This window comes from Conger conger, chromosome 3, assembly GCF_963514075.1.
Source record: "Conger conger chromosome 3, fConCon1.1, whole genome shotgun sequence".
Classification (NCBI taxonomy): Eukaryota; Metazoa; Chordata; class Actinopteri; order Anguilliformes; family Congridae; genus Conger; species Conger conger.
Window position 1 is genome coordinate 20,409,352 of NC_083762.1, and position 19,898 is coordinate 20,429,249.

General features: G+C 41.0%; 1 protein-coding gene across 2 annotated transcripts in view; it reads left to right on the forward strand.

Moving 5' to 3' along the window:
* The first annotated feature begins 9,262 nt into the window (after positions 1-9,262).
* ache (acetylcholinesterase (Yt blood group)) overlaps positions 9,263-19,898 on the forward strand; it is a 12,693-nt gene continuing 2,057 nt past the window's right edge. Inside the window, exons 1-5 of one of the 2 annotated variants that reach the window (XM_061236554.1) lie at positions 9,263-9,477; positions 14,089-15,565; positions 16,252-16,444; positions 16,694-16,872; positions 17,422-19,898. The exon at positions 17,422-19,898 is cut by the window's right edge and continues 2,057 nt beyond it. In XM_061236554.1, the coding sequence (XP_061092538.1) occupies positions 14,143-15,565; positions 16,252-16,444; positions 16,694-16,872; positions 17,422-17,459 (1,833 nt within the window). In that variant the 5' untranslated portion in view covers positions 9,263-9,477; positions 14,089-14,142 and the 3' untranslated portion in view covers positions 17,460-19,898. The remainder of the gene's footprint in view (positions 9,478-14,088; positions 15,566-16,251; positions 16,445-16,693; positions 16,873-17,421) is intronic. The other variant, XM_061236553.1, reaches the window with a different exon arrangement.

The window sequence follows — 19,898 nt, forward strand, 5'->3', positions numbered from 1 at the left end:
CTACTCATTTAGATGTTTGGTGCGTTGCGTGTTCAGAGATTCTCTTGTTGTTCTTGTTGCCCACTGTTGTACTGTGTGGTTATTTGCATTACTGTCACCTTCCTGTCAGCATTGACCAGTCATCTCTGACGTCTCTCATTAACAATACATTTCTGTCTGCAGAACTGCTGCTCAGTGTATTTTTTTATTCTTTTTTCTTTTTTGCACCATTGTTTGTAAACTCTAGAGACTGTTGTGCATGAAAATCTTAGATCAAATTTTTTCCCATTCTGATGGTTGATGTGAATATTAACTGAAGCTCCTGACCCATATCTACATGATTGTATGCATTACACTGCTGCCACACAATTGGCTGATTTGATAAACACATGAATAAGTAGAGGGGCGGCACGGATGGTGCAGTGGGTAGCACTGCCGCCTCACAGCAAGGAGGTCCTGGGTTCGAATCCCCGTCGGCCGGGGCCTCTCTGTGCGGAGTTTGCATGTTCTCCCCGTGTCTGCGTGGGTTTCCTCCGAGTACTCCGGTTTCCTCCCACAGTCCAAAGACATGCATGTTAGGCTGATTGGAGAGTCAAAATTGCCCGTAGGTATGAGTGTGTGAGTGAATGGGGTGTGTGCCCTGCGATGGACTGGCGACCTGTCCAGGGTGTATTCCTGCCTTTCGCCCAATGTATGCTGGGATAGGCTCCAGCCCCCCTGCGACCCTGTTCAGGATAAGCGGGTTCAGATAATGGATGGATGGATGGATGAATAAGTAGATGTAATTAAGTAGGTTCCTCTGTGAGTCTATAAGAAATAAACAAACCCCATTTGATGTGATTAGTAAAATCAGAAAGCTGAAAAAAAAAATTGAGAATTGCAGGGCCAATTTTGGAGAAAAAAAGTAACATGGCTTGAAGAACCATGTGTTGTTTACAATTTCAATGTCTGAGGCTTGACTTGCATTTTCCATCATGACCACTGGGTAGCAACCAAACCTTTTTCAGCTGGAGGGGGAAATGAATGCCAACCCAGATTCCAGGCACAGATGTTCTTTACACACTTGGCTGATTAAAGTTTGAAAAAGATCACAGCTATTTCACAGAAAAGAAAAAACAACAGCTTTTAATGTATTTTGACACTTCACTTCATTTAACACCAAAATAAATACAAATTTATCAGAGGAATTGATTGATGATTGATTGATTCATGATATATCTCATTATGTTGAACTGACCAGATGCAGGAGCATTACAGCACATCATTAATCAGGTAGGCATTTGTTGGCAGGTCATGGGGTGACTTAATTTGTTGAATATCAGGCCTGGGAAGAAAAAGAATATGTAGAATGGAACCAATATACTGTATCTATGGTAGTCAGAGTGAGAAAATTGATATATTTACAAAAATGATCTCTTTAGACAGCCATTTTGTTGTGGTTTTATTAATGTTATGATCCTGATTTCTGTCTGTTAGTTAATTTGGTATTTTTCTAATTTATAATTTTACATATTCATGCCTGGTTTTCTGTTTACATTCATCAGTCTTTGCACTCGTCTTCTCCTGTGATTTCTGTGTCTGAATGTTTTCTGATCCCGAGTCACTCCCCTGTCTGCGTGCTTCGCTAGTCGGGTGGTTTTTGAATTTCCCATGATTCCCATGATTCCTTCTGTTTCGCTGTTCTTACTTCCTGCTTTCTCTCCATTTCATGTTTGTAGATAGCACTAATATACTAATCCCAACTAACATAGAATTTGTTCAGTACTAATTATATTAACACACTAATATGTTCGTCTAACTAACAACTGTACTAACTGTACCCCTACTTCAATACTGCTCTATAATTCCGCCTCCCTGTTCTATCCCTAAATTGCTTGCCTTGATTCAGTGAAATGTTCACACCTGCTCTCCCCTATCCCTATGTTCCTTAACTCTGTGCAATTATCTACTCCCTACTCCAGAGCCGTTTGTATTACATGTGTGTCTTTGTGAATCCAGTCCGTGTTTTCGTTTCCCCCTCGTTATTGTATTACTGCCCTTCCTGTTTCTCACCTGATGTTTATATGTTAGACTGCCCTCACTCCCATGCCCCGCCTAGGTTGTCTCATTCCCCTGTGTATTTATACCTGTCCTTCTCTGTTGCACATTGCTAGTTTGTCATATCCTGCTTTTTCGAGTCCCAAGCCCCTTTTATGCCTTTACCCCCTGTTCTAGCCTCCTTGTTCCTGAGCCCTTGCCCTTGTGGCATTCTGTCTTGTTGATTTTTATTTCTTGGATTCTCTGGACTCTTCTCTGGTTTTTGTGGATCTTTGTACCTCTGCCTTATTTGGACTGATCTCCCAGTTTTTGAACGCTGCCTGTTTTTGATTATCCTCCTGCTATTAAACCTGCCATTTTTCTACACCCCTGTGTCTGCTTTTGGTTCCTCTGTCCCCCCGCTGTGACAATTCAGCTGATTGATTACACAATTTAAACTTGTTTAGGCACTTCTAAATGCATGCATATCCTCATATGAATAACTCATATAAATATAAAAGTAAATTACATTACTATTATTGAGAGCAAACATGCATTATATTCAAAACACTCTCTCCTCTGTCCTGATCCTTCTTGACCTCTCTGCGGCGTTCGACACGGTCAATCACTCCATCCTCTTAGCCTCCCTGGCATCTACAGGGATCTGTGGCACAGCCTTAGAGTGGATCAAATCTTATCTCTCTGGCCGGTCCTCCCAGGTGTCCTGGGCTGGAGGAGTGTCAACCCCTCGCCCCCTTGTCACAGGAGTCCCCCAGGGCTCAGTCCTCGGACCCCTCCTCTTCTCCATCTACATGATCCCTTGGCCCTGTTATCTCTGTTCATGGCATCTCCTATCATTGTTATGCTGATGACACCCAACTCTTTCTCTCCTTCCCCCCATCAGACACACAGGTCTCTACTCGTATCTCCGCCTGCCAGAGAGACATCCAGAGCTGGATGGGCAACCACCATCTAAAGCTCAACCCAGGTAAGACGGAGGTAATCTTTATCCCTGCTTTATTAACCTCTCCCTTCTCTGATTTCTCCATCTCACTAGGGGATACCACAGTGACCTCATCCCCTAGTGCAAGAAACCTTGGAGTGGTGATGGACAACAGGCTATCCTTCTCCGAGAACATCGCTACGGTGACCCGGGCATGCAGGTTCTACCTGTACAACATCCAGATAATCCAACCCTTTCTCACCACCTACTCCACTCAGCTCCTTGTTCAAGCAATGGTCCTGGACTATTGCAATTCTCTGCTGGCTGGCCTTCCAGCATCTGCCATCAGACCCCTACAACTCATCCAGAATGCTGCAGCCCGTCTGGTATTCAATGTTCCCAGACATTCACATGTCACCCCCCTGCTCAGCAACCTCCACTGGCTGCCTGTTATCGCATCAAATTTAAAACTTTGGTGCTCGCATACCAGGCAGTTAAAGGATCAGCCCCTGTATATATTCAATCCCTTATCAAGACCTATACACCAACAAGACCCCTCCGTTCTGCCACTTCGGGCCATCTGGCGCCTCCCCCTCGCTACACCTGCACTGCTGGACAGACTGCTGTCTGTCCTGGTCCCACGGTGGTGGAATGACCTCCCGGTGGATGTCAGAACCATCTCTTCAGGCTACACCTTTCCCTCCCCAACTCACAATCACCGTGATTAGCCTTAGACCGTAGTGGCACTTACGTATAGATATCGTTACTTGTATAGGTATTGTTGTTTTTATTGGCTGTTGTATTGTTGCATTCTAGCTGCCAACTGTGGTATGCTAGTTTGAAAGTTGATTGTACTCTTCAAGGGTTCTGAATTTCTGTATGTTTACACTAGGACTCGGAACTTTACTGTCCTCTCAGGTCCTCTTTGCACTTGTTCTTGTGATTGATTTGCACTTTGTTGTACGTCGCTCTGGATAAGTGCCACGTAATGTAAAAAAAAACAACAACACATATTTTCATTGTGCTCCTGACATTACATTACATTATCTTATTGGCATTTGGCAGGCACTCTTATCCAGAGCGACGTACAAAAAAGCGCAAAGGGCATATCCATAACCAGGGATAAGTGTGCTGAAAGACCCTAGAGGCAAGTATAATTTCAAATGCTAACAGTACAACAAATATAAGGGCTAGGGCCTATTTGATTAATGGATTATATTTTTTATCTAAAATCTTTATATCTATATACATATATATACCACAGCTTAGCTAGCCAAACAAAACAAGCATAATAACACAAGTAAAGACAACAACAACAACAACAGTTATGGTTTACAGGGAGGTAGGGAGGGGTGGGGAGAGGTGCAGCTTGAAGGTGATACTATATGGTAGGTAAATTAATTATTCTGATTCACACTTTCATCAGCAGGTTGCTCATGTGCAAAATACAATACAGATAGTGACATGGGATTGAGTTTCACCCCTCCCATAGAGCCTGAACAAACATGTACCTCTTTTCTTGGTGTTTGAATCCTTGTATGCCATACATTCTCCCACCTCTACGAAGGTCCAGTGGAACTGAAAGTGTAAGGTACAGTGAGGACATCCAGTAAATGTGGCTTAATTGCATAGGGGCATTAGGACTCTGTTATCCCGCTACAATGTTGCAGAGGAGGGACAAAACATGATGGAGGTTGCAGGATGACAAAAACAATCATTTTAATCCTGTTTTTTCTAAAGACATAAATGCATGGTGCTACATGTTTCACTTCAGGTGCACAGTGTCCCTCTCACTTTGTCTCACCTATGGGGGTTCATTTATTTCCTTTACTTCTTTGAAAGTTTTCTAGGTACATTCATCTCTGCTGGCTTTAGGCCCTATCCTTACATTGCACCCTTATACTGTAACTGAGGATGAAGAACTCATGAGGCCATGAGGAGTAATGAGTAAAGTAATCAGGAGTAATGAGATGGCAAGCAATAAGGAGGGGGAGCAGGAGAGATTGATGTGTCCAGCCAATCACTAACAGACCAGCAATTAGATAATAGCCCTGGATCAGCACACTGATTCCTTTAATGACCCTTTTATGGATTACCCTGAGAAAGCTATTTTGTTCCCTTCTTCTTCCACCTTGCCTCTCAGTGCATTAAGCATATTTGGATCCTGCAGTCCTTGCTGATGTGGCAAGAATATAGCTCCAAACAGTTCTTTCAGAAACTAGATTGCTGTGTGTGAGAATGGGTCCAAAATTGAGGGGAAAGGGGAGTTCAAAGCACTTTGCCCTGGTGTATGGACATAATTTCTGATCCTTACCAAGGTCTGGGCTTCATCTTAATAGGACGCTACCCCTTTTGTCCATCTTTGTTATTAGTGAGAGAAAGGTTTTATGGAGAGACTATGGAGCATTTCAAGAAAAAGCCAGTATCAGGATAGACCTTCCAACCACTTAGCCAGTGAACCCAGACCAGGCTTTTCTAAAATGCAAGATTTAGTGAGAAATGCTCTATCCCTCTCATTGATATTCTCATTGACAGGGTTGTAACCATTCTGTCAAAAAAACAAACAAATAAAATAAAATAAAATGCTGTAACAAGCTCCACAGTTATCCTCGGCATTCTGACAGAAGAATAAACATTGGATACCGTGTGTAGCCTATATTCACTCTGTAGCAGGAGGCTAGAGGGGCAATACTAGGTCTGACCCACTTCTAATAACTTGACCTGTTTCAATTGACTAGGATAATAAATACCAGGGATTATTCCCTAAAAACCAGGGGTGCCACAGAGTTATTTCACCTAAATAATTTATCTAATTACAGTACTGTCTTTTTTACAGTCTCAGGCACCTGCAAAATATTCTGTACTAAGCTAAGCTATGCTTTAAAAAAAAGGTTCTACATTTTACAATAAAGAACAGAAAATAATTCAAAACTAAATCAATTCAATATTTGGTGTGACCATCCTTCACCTTTGCATTAATTTGGTACACTGTCCGGCAGTTTTATAAGAAAATCAGCTGGTACTGTAGGTTGTTCCAAGCATGTTCGAGAACTAGCCACAGCACTTGCTTCTGGCTCTCCAGGTAATTCCAGACAGCTATGAGGTTTCCTTTAAAATGGTAACAAAAACTGAATTTTTTAAATGAATGACAATTGTAGTTGTGATTATAGGTAAACATAAAGCCTCTCTTGCCCAAAAAAACACCATTCAGAAGTCTTTTTTCATTGCATTCTACTGTCCAATAATACATTTCTTGCCCAGGATCAGGAAAGATTTCAGTGAAGTCACGCATCTGCAATGCATTCTCTGCAATGAAACCAAAACAAAAGGCTTGATACACAATCTAGCATAATGAGTAGATACAGTACTACAAGGACAAAGCAATTATGCTGTGCCTTGTTTTTTTTTGTTTTTTTAATAAACACGCCATTCTCCTTTAAGACAAATATCCATTTCCTTGTTTCCTCACTGCTTCTCTCTCTTTACTACTGCCTCTCTCTGCCTGTCTCCCTTATGTTGGTAATTGTCCTGATTGAATCAAGGAGAATTAATTGTGGCTGAGGGGAGTGGCATTGGGTTTTGAGTCTAGAGGAGACAGATAATCAATGCCAACAACATGAACACCAAGACTGCAAGCTGAACACTGGAGCTAGAGATGCATAGATTGAAGGAAAACATAGGCCATCATCATGCAAGCAGTAATTCTTTTAACTTATTCTCAGAAACAACATTTGATTACAATGTACAGTTCAAATTGTACATGGTTATGAGAAATGTTGGAAAAATGTCTACCATGGCTTTCAAATGTGTTTTGAAATATAAATTACTTCACTAAACCTATACATCCTAGCTGGTAAGATGTTGTATTCAGTTGTGGTTGGACGGTTTTACAATAATGTCACATTTGTAATTTTTTAACTGCAGTACAACTGCAGTACTGCTTTAGGCCACAGATATTCCATGTTCATTCATAGAATACAATTGAATGGTTTGGTGCAACGGGGTGGAATTTGCTTCAAACATTCACCAAGAATAGCTGCGCACTGGTCTGTGTCACACACACACACACACACACACACACACACACACACCATAGGCAAACTATTTACCTCACTTAAATTATTTATTTTCTCTTCATCATTTGGCAGATACTCTCAGTTCATTATTTGCATAATGAAGGTACTGTAGTGCATGGAGCCAAGGCCACACAATGAAGACTGTACTGTGTAGTCTACACTGTATGTATTACAGAAATTTAACAGTGTGTTCTGATTGTGGTCATTTATTTCCCTGTCCCTTGGGAGATGGTGTTGGAAAGAGGGTGTGCACTCTCTTTAATTACCAAATATGTTGGGAAAGCTCCCACACCCCTTCCACACTCCACTCCTTTTCCTTCTGCACACATGTATCGAACACAACCACCCCTTTTCAATATTTCTGAACAGTAAATGAAAAGAGCAAGTGCAATGCTCCTTTGTACTAAGAGGAAGAATGCTGACACAATAGGGGGCAAGAGACTAAATTTGAAGAATGGTAGTGGATCACATTTCGTTGCGGTTTTCTTTGTTTCCTGCGTCATTGTATTTGTGAGTTAGTATGTACTTTTTAAACTTTGTATTGTAAGATATGTTGTGCTTACATTACGGCCTTGAGGAGCAGTGTAATTCGATGGGGCAATACACTCTTCAGGCTGTAGAGAACCTTGGAGCCTTACGCTTTATTTAAAATGCTAAAACCCTTACTCATCATTGTTATTTGTATGAAATGGCAGGTCTGACTTCATTATCCCACCGTAGATGGTTTCATTGGCATATTTTCATTTATAAAGCCATCATAGGGCAACTCCCTGGCTATTTAATTAGCCTTTTTAATTGGAAAACAAGTTCCTACATGCTCCGCTCCCAGAACCTGCCTCTTATAACTGTACCTCCTCCGTCTACAGAATTTGGGAATATGGCTTTTAGTTTTTATGCTCCATGGACTTGGAACCAGCTCCAGAAAGATATCAAACTGGATCACTTCATCACTGTCGTCATTTTAAAAGGTTACTTCAAACATTAAAAACTGAGGTCTGCAGCTCTTACTTGAGATTGTATTAATGTGTCATTTGTGTTGTGCTTTTGTATTGAATTTTATGTTGTAATCTCTGCTTGCTCCTCCCTTGGCCAGGGCTCCCTTGTAAAAGCCATCTCAACGGGACTCACCTGGTTAAATAAAGGAAAAATGAATATTATATTGCTTCTAAGAATGCTGATGTCCTCTGACATCAAAGCCACATTGATAATCTAATCTAGGCCTGCAATCTATGGGCCTGACCTCCTGCAGAGTTTGTCACTGAAGAGACACCAGAATCACTTTGAGATTGCATTCAAGATTGAATGCAATCTGTAACATTCAATTTAAATCATTCATTGTGTCTATATAGATTGTTGAAGCTGGACAGTTGAAATATACATTGCTAAAAGCAGTTCCTGATTCAACAGGAAAAACCACCGCAGTGCAATTTAATTTTATTATATGGAATATGTAGATGGAGATTGTGATTTCCCAGATTTAATCATTATTTCTCTACAAATATGACCTCTGTTGTTGGAAGCAGAAGTAAAAAAGTTTTTTTGTAGAGGTATTCAATAGCTAACACATTCATGTTTGGTCTCATTAAAATAAGACTAAAACCATGAATATTTTCAAAATAATATAATGGTGCTTAGCCCTGCTTTCAACAAAATAAGGTTGACTTAATTCATAAGTACATTGTCCTCTTAAATGGGCTGGTTCTTGCCATAAAGGAGTATTGCATCCCCTCCCCCTTCCTTCCACATCACACAAGTATTCAGCTATATGTCTGGGTTGCATGCATTGCATCCAGTGTTGCATGCTTAGTTTGCCAGGGTTCAGGTATTGGGTCCAGTATATCTGTGGTCCGTAGTAGTCAGGATACTTTTATAGAAGACAGAATTTCTGCATCAGTGGCTATTACTAAGATTTTATTTCTTTTTATTCTATAACAATATTCAACAGCGTGTTGCTAATTCACCTGTCATTTGTGCAGTTTCCACTGATTTCAGAAAAGGAGGTTAAAATAGACGCCTCCGTGCAATGACAATCTGTAGTAATGCTTTTGAAAACGTAAACGAATGATAAAGGCTAGACATCTAATCTGAACTCTGTCGTAGTGTAATAGCGAATATTTGGGGAATGTAGACAAATTAACTGGTGTGTGTGTGTGTGTGTGGGGGGGGGGGCGGTATTACATCTCGCGAGAGTACTCTGTTTTTTTATTGTAAAGGGTTTATTATGGGCAGTCTTCCCCCGCCACTGTTGCAGTAGGACACATCGTCGTGATTTACGCACAGTGCGGAACGAAGCAGCATAAATCTCACATTTTCTCTGTGTCCATCGTGCCAGGTTATTGACCCCGTTCTCTTTACCCCATTTGGAGCTCCGGCTTGCCTAGTTCAAGGACGGAGAAAAGAAGGAGGCAAGCCTTGGGGGGAAAAACAACTAGGTTCAGCCGGTTTGACAACGGGAGGTTCCAGGTACAGTAAATACATGCGACTGTACTTCAAAATAGATATAGAATATGGCTGACAAAAGGCAACTTTTTATTTCGAATCACTACACTGGAAAGTATAAAAAATGGACGCAAGAGTGTTTAGAATTTCGCATAAGAGTGTTTGAGCGTGTGTACGTATGTCACAGTGTCTGCATGTAGTTGCATGTGTCTGTGTGCTTGCGCGCATCTGCTTCGTTAGAAGACGCACCATGTCTGTCATTTCTGTAAGTACATTATTTTTAAGATATCGCTACTCCAAATTAAACTACTAGTTAGAAATTGATATATCTATTACGATTAGAATGTACAGTGCACGTAAATTGTTTTGATTTTGGCATAAACTGAGCTAAATTCGTATGTATCAGTCCATATAAATATGGATTGTAAGTACGACCTTAAATGTGTTATTAGGCCTATTATTAGCTATCGTTGTTGTTCAGCAGAAATAACCGCGATTTCACCGAGGCTGGTAAATTGCATTAAATTGCATCGAACAGATACAAGCATTCATTCGCGGTCATGAGCGGCGATGTTGCATAATTTTATGTTCAGCATTGCACTGTCGCTCCCATTTGACAGGGATCTATATTTTAAAAGATGACATCATGTGGATCGGTAGTCTACTGTAGAGACTATGCGACGATTAAGCAAAAACTAAATCATGGGTAGACTTGTGTGCCCATGTATCTTAGCAGGTTGACGCATGCGCGCAGCAGCTTATCCTAAAATTAAGTCTTGTTTACGTCCAGCACCTGTCCCATAACTGTGTCCCTCTCCTTTTTACTGCTGAGACCTGTTATAATCAGAGGGATAGACCTCTGAATACATCTGAAGATGTTTCTCACAAACCTGTGAAACTGTCAAAATGGAAATACATCAACAGGGAGCATCAGCTGGGAGCACAAATGATATGGCAGAATAAAATATATTCTTTAAATATATTTATTATTTTGCAGCTAATATTGCTATCAATATAAGAGCAACTCAATCATAAAGTCATTAACTTATCCGTTATCAAGCTAGAGAGTTTGCTTTACCTCACTTTCACAAAAATTTACACTCTAGAATTTGTACAATTGTATCTGAAATTCCTACACATTCACATGAACAATTGCATACAAATATGGAATACTTGCTATTTTATGTGTGTGTGCGCGTTTACATGAGTGCATGTGCTTGTGAGAATCTCTGTGTGTGTACGCGTATGTGTGTGTGATTGTGTGATTAAAATTTCATTTGAGGCAGTGTAGAACTTTGGGGGCAAAATAGGTTAGTTTCAGTGTATTTAGACAAATACTATCATTATTACTACTACTAATAAGTTAGTAGGAGCACTATTATAAAAATGCTGTTATAAGTTTTCTAGTTTTCTTGGCCTTCTAGCCAAGTCATCTGGCTAGGCATATGCTAGACACTGTAGCTAGCTACGCTGTTTTTGCTATTGTTCAATTAGGTTTATGATAGTTTACATAGTTAGCATTGATGAAGTGTGTTATTGCAAGTCATGTTAATGAACTGGCCAGGATATACAACTTCCTCAATACCAATGCCATCAATAAAGGGTCACGGGAGGGAGCTCCACACCAATCAAGATTCAATATTAAACGTCATAGACAAGCTTTTGAATATATAGTAGAAGAGAGGATTGTTTCTGACTATATGCATTGAATGAATGAATAACTATTCCAAATTTTATCACATGATATGAAATTAGACAACATATCTGACAAGCTATATTAAAAATATACTTTATCGGGATTGGGTCCAGTATGTCTTCAGGCTTTCAATGCTGAATTTAGAGTTGTGCTAGCCAAGTTGCTATTAGATACTGTGCATGGTTGTCTAGGCAACCAATCTGGGCACATATTTATTAATGGCTTCTGTGCTGCTCGTTTAGCTATTCAGATGAAAACCAAAAAACAAGCATAACAAAGAATACATTGCCTAGTAGTTGTTGTTGTTGTTTTGTAGGTTACAGTACTGGTATTACGAAGAGATCAACTAATGTTTGCAAGCTTGTTAACAGATACAACATTACATCAACAACTATCTGTGACTGGCTATTGGTGTGCTGTAGATAGCTTCATAAGGTGTCATACTAGGCAAGTTGTTTGCTGGATTTGGCTGTGATGTTGCTGTATTATGAAATATAGTTAGGGTGAATGGGTTATATGCTGGACTGAGTTTTAAATAATAGATGACTGTCAAAAAAAAAACTCATCAGTTAAGTGATGATAGTAACAGCAAATGCATTGGTCCAGGCAGCCTGTCCATGTGTGAAATATTAGATGGACTAAGCACGAAATGGAAAATTCCAGTGATTCCCGTGCCACTCATCAAACTGTCAGTGTTTTGAAATGCACTGTGCTGTCTGTCATGTCACACAGATTGACATACTGTCTGTATGGGGACATAGAAGTATGCAGCACAAGTCTGTCACAAACTTGTTGGGTAGCGGTATTGTGTATTCTCTGTCTTCATCATTTCAGTACATAATGATCAATAAAGCCAATATTAGTGATCTAGTTTATGTAGCTTTAACATTCAGAGGCCTGTTTTTTTCCACTGAGCAAAATTTTTTTTATGTCAAAGTAAATTATTACATGTACAATAAAGTCAGATTCACAGAAGGAAGTAGCAAGGAAGAGGAACATGAGGAACAGATGTGATTCTGATTAATTAACACAATGGGTCATGACTGGAAGAAAGAGAACATCACTAAATAGGTAACAATTATATACAGAGAAGGAAAGGATGCAGGAGGCTATCTGGGCTGGGTTGCCATGGCAACAAGCACAGAGTTCAAACCCTGACTCTAAGGGTGAGGGAGGGAGGGAGAGAGAGAGAGAGAGAGAGAGAGATAGGGAGAGAGAGAGAATGAATCAGAATCATAATTCTTGTGTGTAAAGCATGTTGAATGAGCCATTTTTCTGTCCATGTATTAAATAAAACTTCTGATGTAATCATTGTATGACGTCCTTTGTAATGAGGACATGTTTCAATGAGAAAACATATCCAACATGAGTTATAGTATGACAATATGTATATGCATATGAGGGAGGTGATATGTGAGTATTTGATAGTGTACATGACAGTGTGTAATCCCAGACTGAAATTGATCCCCCTGTGAACTTCATACACAGATTCTGGGTTCTAATTTGAGACAGGACACCAACTCCCCCTTCCTTCCCCCTCACCCCCATTTCCGGCCCTCAGCTGTCTTTACAGATATTAATAACTCCATTGAGACACACAGAGTCATGCCTTGTATCATACCTGCCAACCCCCAGTTTCCCATACTCTTCTCGATTAATCTTCTCTCTTCTTATCTTCGCCCTCTTTATCCTATGTACACAAGGCCTATATCATAGTACACCTGGTACATCTTATTCAGCACTGCTGCATTGCAGGATTAATGACAATGTGTTTTGATGTTGTCACAATGTCACAGCAATGTCATGAAAATGTCTAGTTTGACCTGCGCCACTCCTTGCCAGTTTTAATTCAATTGGCCTTATATCGTCACACTTCTTTCCTAGTTGAATATCATTTTTAAAAAATTCACTTAGGTGTTATTAGTGTTTAAGGTGTTTAACAATGTTTGTACAGTGTAAACTCAAAGAATGCAATTTTTCTTAATGATGGATGGAACAGTTTTAACTCACTGCATGTGTGCATGCAGGGCTGTTTCTAAGCATGGATGATATAGGCAGTTGCTGAGGGCACCATCCATATGAGGGAGCACCAACTGTGAGAAAAAGAGAAAACAAAAGAGAAAAGATTATGGGACAATGGAACTCTTATTGCGTTCATGATGGTTGGCAAAAAAAACCCCACAACGTTTAGAGCCGGCCTGTGCATGGATGTGAACTTGTGTTCTGATCTGTCACATTTGTAATTTCAAGTGGTGGTTACTGTTTCAAATCACAGTAGATGAAAAAGTATCATCGAAAAAAAATTAAATCTGGTGCTTGGACAATTGTCTGTCAGTGTTTCTGCTAGGGTATTGTCAGATACATATAACATTTTTTTTAAAGAATGTAAATGGAGGTAGTGCATACAAAGAGAGACCAATAGAGAGAAATGACACCCCTAAAATAGAACCCCACACAACTGAAGTGGGATGGGGAGCAGAAATAGCCAGGGCACAGCTGCCATCCAGTCTGTGGACCCATGATCCCCTACTGTGCCCCCTACACTAATCCCATCACCACAGCAACCACACAACACCACAAAACACAAACAACAACAGTGTGTGTATATACATGTGTGTGCATGTGTGTGTGTGTGTTTCTGTGTGCACTTTTTTATGGGTGGTTTGGTGGGTGACAAAGTTGATGTGGGGTGAGACTTACTATAATAATGACATTGTTTATCCAAGGCTTTGGATTGGGATTTCAGGGCCTGTCATAGTGATTCATTCTCCATTGATCTATTGTTTCTTATTTTCTTTTCCATCTTTATCCACTTTATTTTAACCTTAACCTCTTCATTTCCAAGCCTGTTTTCCCTCTTCTGGTTTTTTCAGCACTTTATGTGCTTTTATTTATAACTCCATAATCAATCTGTGCCTCTCTTTTCTTCTGTTCTGCAGAAAGAAAACACTTCAACTCAGCAAAAAAACAAAACTCCCTAAAAATAAAACATCATGGAGACTGCCTCCTTCTTAATCTTGCCCTTCCTCCTCCTCCTCTCTCTTCTCCCTTCCCCATCCGTTTCTCAGAATGAGAATGACCTCACTGTAACAACCCACCAGGGACGCGTTCAAGGTATTCGCATGCCTGTGCCTGACAGAGGTCATGTGACAGCTTTCTTGGGCATCCCTTACGCTGAGCCCCCTTTGGGGAAGAAGCGCTTCCGGAGAGCTGAGCCTAAAGAACACTGGACAGGCATCTTTGATGCCAGCTCATATCCAAATGCCTGTTTCCAGTTTGTGGACAACTCGTATCCCGGCTTCCCTGGAACCGAGATGTGGAACCCTAACCGGGAAATGAATGAGGACTGTCTGTACCTAAACGTCTGGGTCCCAGCGTCCCCACGGCCACACAACCTCACTGTGATGGTGTGGATATATGGGGGAGGTTTTTACAGTGGCTCCTCCTCATTGGATGTTTATGATGGGAGGTACCTGGCCTACACAGAGAAGGTTGTTGTTGTCTCCATGAACTACCGGGTGGGGGCCTTTGGCTTTCTGGCCCTGCATGGCTCTTCAGAGGCTCCTGGAAATGTGGGGCTCCTTGACCAGAGGCTTGCCCTTCAGTGGGTGCAGGACAACATCCACTATTTTGGAGGTAACCCCAGGCAGGTGACCATATTTGGGGAGAGCGCAGGTGGGGCCTCTGTAGGAATGCACCTTTTGTCCCCTGACAGCCGTCCAACTTTCTCTCGTGCCATCATGCAGAGTGGAGTCCCCAACTGCCCCTGGGCCACCGTCAGCCCAGCAGAAGCACGAAGACGTGCCACCCTGCTAGCCAAGCTCGTCGGCTGCCAGGGTGGCAACGACACAGAAATGGTTGACTGCCTGCGGAACAGACATCCCCAAGAACTCATCGACCAGGAGTGGCAAGTCCTCCCCTATAGCAGCCTGTTTCGCTTCTCCTTTGTTCCAGTGATTGATGGAGTGGTCCTTCCCGAGACCCCAGAGGCCATGCTGAGCTCTGGAAATTTCAAGGACACTCAGATTCTATTAGGGGTGAACCAGGATGAGGGCTCATACTTCCTTCTCTATGGTGCCCCAGGCTTCAGCAAGGACAACGAGAGTCTGATCTCCCGAGAGGACTTCCTTGAGGGTGTGAAGATGAGTGTGCCCCATGCCAATGACATCGGCCTCGAAGCAGTAGTGCTGCAGTACACAGACTGGATGGATGAAAACAACTCTCTAAAGAATCGGAATGCCATGGACGACATTGTGGGAGATCACAATGTAATCTGCCCCCTTCAGCACTTCGCCAGATCGTACGCCCAGCATAATGCCCTCCGCTCCCAGGCTGGAGTAGGGGGGTCCACTGGGGCAGGGGTTGGAGGAGGCAACTCAGGAGCAATCATCAATAGTGGAGGGGGCAACTCACATGGTGAGTCAAAGAAGGGGGCAATTAGCCATACAAATATTAGTTAATTAATTTAAAATAAATTGAATTACATAAAAGACAGGCAGATGTGGATTAGAATAAAAATAGCAGTGGCACAGACATTAAGATCTTTCTCATTTTCAATGTTTCCACACTGCAATATTTTCAGTATTGCAGAATTTTGTCTTATCTTCTGTTTTAGTTTGATGGTCCAGCGGCAATTAAATACTGTATGATTCACCAGCAAACCGCATGTTGTTTTTACTATCAATCTAACAATGCCAAATGTTGTTTATACATATTAATGTTGTAAGTTTTTTTCAAAATAATTAGTATTCACTCGTAGAAGTCCATTAATTTCCTACAGATGTATAGCTAACAAACAGAACAAATAAAATGACATCAATATTAGCTAGCTAATGGCAACCTGGTTTATAATTACCTTGAGATCACTTGTCTGAACATATTTTTCAAGTTGTGACAGTATTTATAATGACAGTGCCATAATGAGACACTTTTATGTATTTTCCAAGAGAAAGATATTCACTTCAGTAAACAGCAAAAAAAACATTACTTGTTGCTTGCACCTATTATGAGCATTATCTTGAGTCCAACATAAAAATCACAAAATCTCTTTTTTCACTCTGTCTCTTTCCCTCATTCTGTCTCATGGTCTCAACCCACCAAAGGAGGTGTGTACCTCTACCTGTTTGACCACCGGGCTTCCAACCTGGCATGGCCGGAATGGATGGGGGTCATCCATGGTTATGAGATTGAGTTTGTGTTTGGCCTGCCACTGGAGAAGAGACTCAACTACACCACAGAGGAGGAGAGGTTCAGCCGCCGCGTGATGAAATACTGGGCCAACTTCGCCCGCACTGGGTGAGGGACATGGGAACTGTGAGGAAAGATAGAGGCTCTGAGAGGCCTGTTGAATTATAAAGGGGTGTGCATGGGATATGGGGACCTGCAAGGGTGTAAGTTAGCCTCAAGTAGAAGGAGGCAAGATGAGAACAGGGAGGGTAAGACCATGGTGGGGAGGCAGAAGGATTAAAGTCCATTGTGAGCGTGAGATGACTGAGGAAGAGTGGGAACATCCAGTAATGTTGAATAAACCTCCCTGTCTTCCAGTAACCCTAACTTGAATGCAGATGGCACCTTGGACAGTGGACGTAGGTGGCCTGTATTTACGGCAAGTGAGCAGAAGCATGTTAGCCTGAACATAGATCCACTGAAGGTGCATCGCGGACTGCGAACCCAGCTATGTGCATTGTGGAACCGCTTCCTTCCCCAGCTACTCAACATCACAGGTATGGATTCATGACATGACTTTCACCTCATATGCATCATTTCAAATCCAGTGTGCTAGAGTAAAGAGCTAAAGCAACAAAAACCGTGTCACTGTCCTAAATGCCTTAAAACTTAATATGTACTGTTTATACAGTGCTGTGAAAACGTATTTGCCCCCTTCCTGATTACCTCTGTTGCATATTTGTTACACTGAATGGTTTCAGTAATGTAATGTAAACAAAATGTAAAAGGGAACTTGAATAAACACAAAACAAATTACTATTTCATTTATATTCATTCATAGAATGAAATATACACTGGAATGTAGTGAGCACTTTATTAGGTATTTATTAGACTTATTTTTTTGACTTAGTAAGTCTTCTGCTGCTGTAGCATATCCACTTAGAGGTTTGACATGTTGCACTTTCAGAGAAGCTCTTCTGCATACTCCTGTTATAATGCATGGTTATGTACATTACTGGCACCTTCCTGTCAGCTTTGACCAGTCTGACCATTCTATCTCATTAACAACACAGGACTACTGCTCACTGGATGTTTTTTGTTTTCAGCACCATTCTCTGCAAACTCTAGAGGCTGCGGTGTGTGAAATCCCAGCAGATCAGCAGTTTCTGAGATACTCAAACCACCCTATCTGTCACCAGCAATCATTCCAGTCAAAGTCACTTAGATCACATTTATTCCCCATTCTGAAATTTGGTCTGAAAAGCAGTTGAACCTCTTGACCACATATGCATGCTTTTATGCATTCAGTTGCTTCCACATAATTGGCTGATTAAATATTTGCATTAACAAGCTGGTGTACAGGTCTACCTCATGAAGTGATCACTGAGTGGATGATCTAGCACTAAATCTTATGGATGAGATAAGTATTAACCTGTACCAAAGTGGAGGACAGATGAAATTGTGGAGAAAGAAAGGAATTGCACATGAACCCGAGCTCTCCCTCATCTGTGAAACATGGTGGATGTAGTGTTATTGATTGTGCATGTACCATATGGCTGCCACTGGAACTGGCACACTTGGGGTGACTATGCATAAAAGGGCTGTCATTCTTAGATGAATAACTAATTATGGATGTAAATACCCTCAAATGATCTGACAGTTTTCACTTTAACATCATATTTATTATTTGAATATTAAAAATTGTGTCACTGCCCCAATACTTGCATTTAACTGTAAATGTGAAAGCATAAAGTGGTCCTCATATGGAATGGTTTAATAATTGACCCCCTACATATATACAAGTATGCCTCCCTGAATATCAGGTGATCAGAGTGTCAAGATTCAGATTCATCTTGATAATGCTGATTGACAGTTTGAAAGACATTCCCACTGACATTCCCATTGAAGTCAGTTTTATCAGTCCACTGTGGAAATAACTGTCAATGGATGACATAGCCCTGCTATCGAGGACCATTTTTAGGACTGTTATAATAGCTGATTATAGATCAGAATGGCTTTATAACCATACGTAATACACAAGATTTTGCATTTACCATGTACAGGATGTTAATTGTATATAAAAAGGCACAAGATATTTGCTTGCATTGGCACAGTTATAACTTTGAACATTACTAAATGCTCAGAAATCATATCTGAATTTAATCAGCCTAATATTGTATTGAGTCTAAACTTGCAAATTAAGTCCTGATTGAGGTTCATCTTGGATACATTGAGAACAATTTTCCACAGACTGTGTATGGCAGTTTATCTTCATACAACAGGAAGCTCTGAATTACAGAGATTGTATCATGATACCTACCAACATAAAAAGTCATGCATTGTGTAACTATGCAACATTTCTGCAAGAGAATCAAGAGGATTTTAGTTGTTTGGGACAAAAAACAAAAAATTAAGAGAGAATGACCACAGGGGAAGGAGAGGAATAAGAGGCAATAAGAGACTAGTAGTCTGAATTACTTTTTCGTAACGGATGACTAGTCCTAGCATCCAAAATAACTCAGATTGTGCCAGGTATGAGACATGAGATCTCAGGGTGGAATGTCCAAGTCTTATGTTTTAATATTTTGTAAACAACAAACTCCCCTCCCCCAACCTGAGCAAACTAATTTTCAAATCAGTAAACAAACTAGCTAATTAGCCTTATTTAACCTAATTTACCATGTCCGTTCTCTTGGGGTGCTCTACTGACCTCACATAACACTGACAGCATATGTGCAGGCGTGTGCTCTCTTACTGTACCTGGGCAGTAGAAGAGTGCTGCCATTGTACCGATGTGAAGAAGTATACTCATATTTCTCTCTCGCTCACAGACAATATTGATGAGGCAGAGCGCCAGTGGAAGGTTGAATTTCACCGTTGGAGCTCCTACATGATGCACTGGAAGAGCCAGTTTGACCACTACAGCAAGCAGGAGCGTTGTACAGACCTCTAAGTGGCGAGTGAGAAAGAGTGGGGGGAGGGTCAAATAGGGCGACCACATTGCTCCATAATCTCTGAGACACCTTGAGGCTGGTGATTGTAGGTGCAACTTAACTTTACACAGTTACTCCTGTTCTCTGATTTTCTTCTTTTCTGGTGTCTGCAGTGGCTAGCAGAGTCAGCTAAGGACACTGAACCAAATGGCAGTGTTGACTTTATCTTGCTTTTTACATTAGTGTACACTGGTCTAGGAGCAATCAGGCATCTCCTCAGAATCTCTGCGATTCATTTTGTGTTAATCTCTTTATGTTGAAAGAAATGTGGAATATAACTAGTGGGTATTTAGGGTATTAAGATAGCTGGGGATTATGGAGTGATACAACCATCCAAATATGAAAACAGAAGAAAATTCAAAGGTATATATTAATGACTTTTGACTTTTGAAGACAGACTGTATGCATGTGTATAAAAGAGGGAGACAGAGAGTGTGGATATTTGTGTACGTTTGTGTGCGCGTGTGTGGTGTTGGTAGGATGAGACTGATGCTGGGAAGCCCTCATTCACTCTGATCCTCAGGATCCCACAAATCTCAGATTTTTTTTTACTTAAGGTTTTTATTTTAATTTTATCTTGTAATATTTTT